General features: G+C 38.9%; 1 protein-coding gene across 1 annotated transcript; it reads left to right on the top strand.

Annotated features, from left to right (window-relative positions):
• The first annotated feature begins 793 nt into the window (after positions 1 to 793).
• Positions 794 to 8,823, top strand: sfrp1a (secreted frizzled-related protein 1a). Its single transcript, XM_088376922.1, has 3 exons — positions 794 to 1,479; positions 3,971 to 4,051; positions 6,934 to 8,823. The coding sequence occupies exons 1-3, from the start codon at positions 948 to 950 to the stop codon at positions 7,257 to 7,259; spliced, it is 939 nt and encodes a 312-aa protein (XP_088233048.1). The 5' UTR covers positions 794 to 947; the 3' UTR covers positions 7,260 to 8,823.
• Positions 8,824 to 9,229: the final 406 nt, after the last annotated feature.

Here is a 9,229-nt window from a genome sequence, read left to right as displayed (position 1 = left end):
TGAAATAAATTCCAAATTAATTTAATCTGACCCAGATTCATTGCTCAGTTCTCCCATTTCTGTCCTCAAAAAACTTACTCTGTCCCTAATGACATTTAGAATAAAGCTTCATCTCAATACAACCTGCATGCGTTGCAGAGGGAGTACTCTAACAAACTCCCAGAACATAACTATTCCGACTCAATGAGACACGTGCAGATTCACCATACTGCATGACTATGTTTTCAAAGAATACAGGTTGATAATAATCAATTACCAATCAATTATCTATGTGAATTCATTGTGTTTTTAATCTCTGACAAATCCCTACTGAATGGCGTACTGTGTCGGCAAATCACAAAGCCGAATTGTGCTTTTGCCAGCAATGTAAATTTAACATACTATAGATGCTCCCATAGTATATGGAAAAATCTCATCACGTGATCAATACATGACTCTTTGCGCATGAAGAGTCAAAACGTGCCATTTCAATCACTCCAAAATAAACTAAAAATTGCATTAAATTGCATTAAGATTCTAATCTAATCTGATGGTCTAGGTTGTGATTTGTCCATTCACCACAAAGCCTATGAAGCCATTCATTTACCATTGTGAGATTTATTTGACCATTTCTATTCTGTAGTCTACTTTGACAAAGGAACAACACGCAGCGGAGAGAAAGGAAAGGTAGGAAAGGCTCCCGGGGAGTTTTTACACATTGGGTAATTACGCGCCTTGACTGACAGCCAGCCCAGTGCCAAAAGGCTGAAAAACAGTCTCTTATTGGCCAGTGCGCACTTTACAATCACCTCTTGTGCGCTTGTGTCCCAACAGCGCATCAGTGGAGCGCACAACTCTGCAGCAGCCACACGCTCGAGAGCAGCGCAACACGTAGGACTTGACCAAAGCGGATCTTTATTTGCGTATCCCGTCAGTTTCTTTCTGAAGTGGTTCGAGTTACAGTCACAATGAGGGCTGCTTCTGCGTCTCATTCGGTTTTGGGGATGATCCGCCTGGCTCTGACCATAGCGATGCTGACAGCATGTGGAGCCTCCGAGTACGAGTATCTGAGCTGGAAGTCGTCGGACTCGTACAACGGCGGGCGCAGCTACGGAAAGCCCCCGCAGTGCGTGGACATCCCGGACGACCTGCGATTGTGCCACAACGTTGGCTACAGTCAGATGTTGTTGCCTAACCTGCTGGAGCACGAGACCATGGCCGAGGTGAAACAACAGGCCAGCAGCTGGGTTCCCTTGGTGCTCAAGAACTGCCACCCGGGCACGCAGGTATTCCTCTGCTCGCTCTTTGCGCCCGTTTGCCTGGAGCGGCCCATCTACCCGTGCAGATGGCTCTGTGAGGCCGTGCGGGATGGCTGCACCCCCATCATGGAGGCGTTCGGCTTCCCCTGGCCGGAGATGCTCACCTGCGACAAATACCCTCAAGACGACGTGTGCATCGCCATGACTCAACCCAACACCACCGAATCCACAAAGCAGACAGGTAAGATTTTTTTTTTGCCCATGTAATTTGTACCTGAGTGTGTTTCCCAGTGTTTTTTTTTTTTTGTTAATTTCCATATTCACTTTTCTAATATATATTTGTATATTAGATTAATCTACAAAACTCCAGTCACTCTTTCAATCGCAGGTAAATGTATTATGCATTATTATGCATCCAGATCTCACTTAAAAACTCATTTGGTTTGCCTTTAAAATTATCATTGCCTTAATCAGTAATCCCATTTGGGCAAATTGGGCACCAACTACTGTGTCACAAAAAAGTAACTAACATTAAGAAATTAAGACAAACTACCCCTGCTGAAAAAACAAACAGTGACCACTTTTGCCACCTTGGTGTGATACTGTTGTTTCAGGGGTGAAGGTGTGAAGATGTAAATCCCAACACAAACAAAGTGAATGCAACCTTTTGGGGGAGAGCATTCCGCTTTGCAATGTCAACGAACATCTAATGCGGTTATAATTTCTTATTCTGTAATAAAAGGGACTTGGAACCATGATCACGAAGAGCTGTCAGCAGGTTGTTTGCTTAGTGTGATGGATCACTGAAAAGCTCTTTTTTGAGCTTCAGTGTGTGTTTAGTGAGTAGCAAAGAACAATGTTGGGTGGAAGCCCGCAAAAAGAGAATAGCTCCAGTGTAGTAAGAAAACTTTATATGACAAATTGGGTAAATAAGAAAAAGATGCACATCTTCTTTTAATATTGCTTCAACAGAGACCTTACAATTTGGAAGTTTGTGAATCTCTCAAGCAATCTTAAAGCAAGCTGCCAAAGACACGGCAAACCCCACCAACCATCCACCCCTCCCCGGAGCCATCATCCGTTACTAATGGCTCTCTGGCTGCTCATTCCCCAAACCTGCAGAGACTCCTTAGTGTGAGGCTGACTCACACACCTCACACAGAATCAATGGAGGGGCGGGCAGGGGGTTCTGTTCCCAGCCTGAGCCAAGCTGACAAATACCAGAGGAACCTTGAAAGATAGCCAAAACCAGCAAGTCTGGGGAAAGACAAAGTATGGGTTGATTATAAAAGTAGGTTTGCTGTTGTGTTACTGTGCCCCTGCCACAAGTGAGGTCTACACCTGGGTAGGGAATGTACAGCAATCTTATTCATTTTCAACATAGAGGGGGGTGGGGGGGGGGTCCCATCATCACATCATCAACTCACTTAGATTTCCATCTGACGCTTTAACGACACCACTTGAAGGCTTTTTCACACTACGTGTGAGCTATAAATGGGGAGCCTGTGCATCTTCCAGCACTCACACAGTGCTCACTGTATCTGAAGAGGGGGCATAGCCCTGTGTGTGTGTCAAGGGGGCGGGTGTCATTAATTGACACGTCGGTATGGATAAAGGCCTGTTTTTCTCAAGCGAAAAACCCTCCCCATTTCAAAGTTCAGGGGACCACACAGATGTCCCCACTCCACAGACATCACCTGTTGTCACTGGTGAGAAATAAATCAGAGCACACTCAGAGGCCCGTCCGTTAGCATGAACTTATCCACTGGCTTTGGCAATCAAATGTCTCCTTCCAGTTTTCCATCATTGTTGTTAGCAGAGGTCAGCTAACAGTGCTTATCACTTTCCTGTTGCGACATACAATGTGGTGATAATTGATTTAAAAGGAGAAACCATCTCAAACAAGCAAAGAGACTGTGAGACTTGGTAAACAGTGTCTGTTTTCACAAGCTCTTTACACCAGGGTGTCGCTTTGACAAACGTTTGTTAAGCACATGTAATGGACAACTGGCAATGGAGAGAAAACTATTTGCTTACCCCCCATTTTACCCTGTGTGATTGTGAAACGTTAGTAGTTTGGTCAAATAGAAAGCACACAATGAACCACGTGCAATCAGAATGTCAGAAACATTGCTTTCTGCCTCTTTTAATTACAACTGGCCATAAAAGTTGAAAACGTTCTTTGCTGAGGTCAGTTTAGAAGGGTTTATGAAGCGTAGAACACAAAGACTGGGCAGTTTAAGCCGTATGATTTGCTTATGCTGCTAAAATTCCATGTAGTCATAGCTGCATAAGAACAAATAAATAAATAAATAAATAAATAAATAAATAAATAAATAAATAAATAAATAAATAAATAAGTAAGTAAGTAAGTAAGTAAGTAAATAAATAAATAAATAAATAAATAAATAAATAAATAAATAAATAAATAAATAAATAAATAAATAAATAAATAAATATAATTCTTCAGCCAGGACTATGGTATTTAATTTTAGCTTTTTAAACAAAAACAACTTTTTCAAAATTACTTTACAATTTCAAACTAGGCAACAGAAAAGATTGTTTAATACTGATTTTCTAAATTTCCCAATGAAGATCGCATACATCCTACAAATAACACTCTGTCATCAGTATGTGATGTTTATGAAGGTGTATAAATTGGTCTTGTCTAATTGCAAATGTAATTTTCATACCATTATACTTCACATACCGTGTTCCCTTTTTCTCCACAGGTTATTCTCCCATTTGTCCTCCTTGTGACAATGAAATGAAAACAGATGCCATGCTGGAGCACATGTGTGCCAGCGAATTTGGTAAGGATGCTGTGACACTCAGTCATATGCACTGACATCAATTATATACATAGGCTACTCATTTTTGAGTGAGCAGCATTGGTTTATCTTCTATCCTAAAACAGACCCTAACCTCTTTACATAAACTTTGTTTCAGTATGTCAAACAACATTTTTTTCCAAAGTGCAACATTCCTATTCCTGCACAAACCAGCTCTCAGAATTTATCTTCTGGTCACAATTCACAGTGTGTCTGGATTAGGGGAGGATTATTTTCAGTGGCCAGTGAAAAGGGGTCGTTAAAGTCTTTATGTGACAGCTCCATACAACACTAAAGTCGAATGTTTGCTGTCTGGGAAGGCTGTTGTTAAATATTAGCCTATTTGTTTAGATGTCTGAATAAAATGAAATATTGACGACTAGAAACCATACAGCGCCAAAAAAAAAATATATATATATATATATATATATATATATACACACACACACATACATACTATGTATGAGAGAGAGAGAGAGAGAGAGAGACAAGTATTGAAGACCTATCGATGTGCACATTCAATACATTGAAGGGTCATCTGCCCAAGTGGAATGAAAACCAGATGGGGTCCAACATAAACAAACCATTCTGAAAAGGAAATAGAATGGAAGTATTTGATTTTAGTCAGAAAAACATCTACCAGCTTGTTCATTTTATTTACTGGTTGCTCCAAAATACTTTGATAAGTTTTCTTCCACGTTTGCCGCTGAGCTAACGGTAATATTAAAAACAGACTTTCTTCCTTGTCCCATCCCAAGGTTTAAAGTTATTGTTGAGTGTTTAATGTTTTGCTTTGTTGTTGAGGTTGGTAATGAGTCTGCCCCTTCTGGCATTTGTCGTTGTTTGCCAAAACTATGGTGGCACATCATTTCCTTGTTTATTCCTAGAGGAAACTTGTTTTTGGTTCCTAGTTGATAAAGACAAATTAAGACCCCGTAACCAGGATAAAACACTGCATTGCTTACGTAGCAGTTTTAGAAAGACAAAGATGTCTTTCTAAAACATACCATTTTGACGATGGTATGTATGTGTCAATTGCGATGTGGTATCAAGTAATGTACAGCATGACAGAAGATTGCATTTTTGTAGCATCTCGGCCAAACATCTGTTTCTTCTTCCAGCTGGCCAACTGAGAGCGTTTCTTGTCGGACTCGCAAAGTGCCAAATATTTCCAACTGTGCATGAAGCCAAGTATGACTTCATGGCATGTATTCGGGAAACCATTTAAATACACACAAATTAGAAAAGACCCACACTAAGATTATGATGTTTTTCACACCTAAGACATACATTGTGCTCACTTTTGACTTGAAAACATGGAATGGGACAGCGGGATTAGGGACCAAGTTTACAAGCTGATTTTACAGACAGGCTTGTCTATTTTGTTTGGAATGGACCATAAAATAGATATGTTTTAAAGACTTCCTGTTCTTTTCTGTTCAACAATGAAATGGATAAACATGGATGGTGAAATTTAACCAATGAGTCATTGACTTTTGGCAGAAATCCTTATTAAATATACCCACTCTGGCAGAGGATCGTTCTATTGATTCACTGGAAATTTTACTTACTGGAAATGGTTGGAAATGTGTTCTCATTTAGAGGTGGAGGTTAAATTGTTGTTGTTGTTGGTGGTTTCTTTTTGGTATCTCTTCAACATTTTTACAGGGGCACATTAATGATTCCTGCTCAATGCACAAGCACGTTCCCCATGTGGTTTGACCTTAGTAAAAGATGAACATAGCAAAGCCAAGTCAGCTTTGGATTAAAAGTAGTTAAATGCGGGGAAGGGTTCTTATACTTGCTCTGCAGCCAATAGATCAGAATGGTTGTTGAAAAATAACCCTTTTAAGTCATCCCCTCAGCACTATCACACTCCCTAATGTCTCAAGAGATCTTGATGAATATCCCTCTGTCAGACACAAATCCGTGCGGCACTCAGCTCGTAACAGATTTACGGCCTGCCCCACTCCACACTTTGTTCCCACCGCAATTTATCTCTCCACACTTAGAGTTTTATGGAACTTCATTGCACCCAAAACTCCCATCACCCTTCAATTGAATCTCTCCTCTGCTTTGGACAGCTTACTTTGTTGTCATTGCCAAATTGCTTTTTTCCCTTGCTGATATAGTGAACAGGGCAGTTCGCACTTAAGCCACTTGATGAGATGAACCACGTTGCCATCCATTGTGAATGGAAGATAGCACACACCCTTCTGTTTGGCTTTATGGCTGTCTCGAGCTTAAAGCCCATATTTCATGAGTGGAGAAGGTGTGCAAAATGTTATTTATAGAACGTTTGTTTTATGTTCATCAGATATTCTCAGTTTTATTGGTTGGAAACCGTTTTTCCCGTCACCATTTAAAGTTCATTGCAACAAGAAACAAATTGAAATTTTTGGTGAACGTCTTTGTGATCGACCTTGAAGGAACTATGTTGAAAAAATATTTGCTACGTGTACACACTTGTAAACCTTTGCTGCTCAGTGACATACGGCCTTAATCCGAACTAAACTACCAGAGAAACCCGTGTCAGGCATCAGCAGACAAAAAAGCGTTTTGACTGAAAAACCATGGGGTTTAGTACAATACCTTGACAAATCAAGTCATATGCATTCAATTTTAACATTGTTTAATTGCAACTGAAAAATTAAAGAGAAACTTACAAAAAACAAGCCTAAATGATTTTTGGTTATAGAAAAGGAAGGATGAAATAAGGGTTTATGTCTAAATGTTACATATCATTTATTCCCCAGATTTTCTTTCAGTTATAGCATAGTCATATTTGATGTTTTTAAACATAACCACATTCTCCATGTAAAAGTGCTGTAGGAGACTGATATGAGTAACTTCTTGTTCTGCAGCTTTTAAGACCAAGATCAAAGAGGTGAAGCGAGAAAACATGGACCGTAAGGTGATCTTTCAGAAACGTAAGAAGATGGTGAAAGCTGGCACTCTGTCGAAGAAGGACATGAAGAAGCTTGTGATGTACTTGAAGAATGGTGCGGACTGCCCGTGCCAGCAGCTGGACAATCTGGGTAACCAGTATCTTATCATGGGCCGCAAGGTTGACAAGCAGTTCCTGCTCACGGGCATCCACAAGTGGGACAAGTCCAGCAAAGAGTTCAAAAAGGCCATCAAGAAACTCAAGACCCACAAATGCCCTGCCTTTGAAAATGTCTTCAAATAAGATGACCTCCCTCTAATTGGTCACATCTCCTTCTTCATATGAACTTGCACAAGTGTTAAACTCCAAAACATGGCTTTTTTTTTTGTCTTGTTTATACTGATATATCTTTCTGTTTACATATATTATTTGAATTGTCCCAGTTTTTGAGTGAGTGATGACATCACAAATAGAAGAGATACATTTATTTCTTTAGTTGAGTTAGCTTGACTCTCCTATATCCCAAATTTCCGCAACGTATATGTAGATGCATCCTCAAATGTTACTTGAAGGTAACAGAACATTTTTTATAAGATTCATTCAATTAGTTCTGTCTGAATTTTAGTAAAGAGAATGATATCATCGTGACGATTATGTAAGGATCAAGCTTGCTTGTTCGTTTCTATATATATATATTTTTTTTATGAGACCTGGACCACAAAAATGCGGCCGCTTTTGTTATTTCATATTTCATATTTTCAGTTATAACAATTCAGAGCTCATCATGTTTTCGAAAGAATAAGTGAACAATGACTGATGTCATGAGATGCTTCAGCTAAAGACTTCGCCAACTTAGTTTGTTGTCATTGTCAAGCTTCTTGCAATCTCTCACAAAACCTATATTCCAATCATGTAATGGCAATATCATCATGCAATCTTGACCACAAATTATGTGCCTCTTGCGTCACTGGCTTTTCAGTAACCATTATTAGGTTGAAATGAAATTATTTGCAGTTTGACTTTTTTTTTCACATGAACAAGTGTTAACCATTGTCCAGTGTTTTGCTTGATATTGCTAGCCTGTTTTAGCACTATTTTGTGTGCATTTTTATTACGTGTACATACGAATTTTACATAAATAAGGAAAACCCCAAATGTTTTGTGTTTTATTTGTTTTGAGCTTAGTCTTACAATGCTCAACTGGACAGTAGGGATTGGTTGTATTCCATAAAATGAAAATAAGCAGTGCTGGCAAGTCAATTACAGTCCAATTTCTTTACATTTGTCGTTCACTGACCAACATTACAACTTTTGAATCCACCGGTTTTTGTCTTGCTGATTTAAAAGGTTACTTTATGCATTATCTTCAATCAAGGCACGGGGTGTTACAGTTACAGATGTTAAATTGGTGAAAAGGAAGAAGTAAAACAACATCAGCAAGAGCTGTAAAGAAAGATCCAGAAAAATTGGTAGTGATCAGCAAAATCCTCCAGTGGGGAGTAGTAAAGGTATCAAATCTTCACCCACCACCAACAGGACAAACGACAAAGGATTCAAATCACTTCAATCGAATGGGAAGGCAAAAAAAAGATCTATTAAAAAGTCAATAACCAGAAACTTCCATGGAAAATTTCAGATTTTTCCCCATATTTATACACTTGGTCTGTCCACACGTGTGGGTGCCACTTTTTACAAATTATTGGCCAATCTAAAGTACAAGTAGTCCTGAACTTACAAACACAATGAGTTCCAAGAGTTTGTAATTTGATTTATTTGTATTGTGTTTGTACTTGATATGCAATGTTAACTGTTCATACTATTGGAGAACACTTTAATAAAGGGCAGTGCTGTCAAATCAGTGAAGAAATATTTGATATTTATTTTCCCATCTTTTGCTGAAAGACATGATGTCTAGAAGCACTTTGATTAATAAGTAAAAACATGCAAATGTACACAAGACAGCCAGTGCAAGATTTGACATACTACATTATCACAGATCCGTAAGCTAATGATGAACTTTCTAATGTAAATTATATCAGTGCAAGATGATACAAAAAAAAAAACATTTTGGAAAAGAAAAAGCTTGTTATGAAAACAGCATAAACAGACAAATCCATCTTATTCCTACAAAAGCCTAGAAAACCTTTCTCAGATGTGGACTTTCCTCATGAATCATTATTTCAACTGTCTTCAATAAAGGCAAAAAACCCACAGTCAGAATCCAGCTTTGTCCAATTAACAAATGATCCGCAAAAAGCATATGGTTGGATTTT

Source organism: Syngnathus floridae, chromosome 5 (assembly GCF_059516105.1).
Source record: "Syngnathus floridae isolate MCC-2025c chromosome 5, RoL_Sflo_1.0, whole genome shotgun sequence".
Taxonomy (NCBI): Eukaryota; Metazoa; Chordata; class Actinopteri; order Syngnathiformes; family Syngnathidae; genus Syngnathus; species Syngnathus floridae.
Note: the sequence above shows the minus strand (reverse complement) of the source record. Positions and strands in the feature narration are given on the sequence as shown.

Coding starts and splice junctions, on each gene's coding strand:
- sfrp1a (XM_088376922.1), top strand. CDS start 948: ATGAGGGCTGCTTCTGCGTCTCATTCGGTTTTGGGGATGATCCGCCTG. Junction 1,480..3,970: donor CGAATCCACAAAGCAGACAG/GTAAGATTTTTT, acceptor TTTTCTCCACAG/GTTATTCTCCCATTTGTCCT. Junction 4,052..6,933: donor CATGTGTGCCAGCGAATTTG/GTAAGGATGCTG, acceptor CTTGTTCTGCAG/CTTTTAAGACCAAGATCAAA.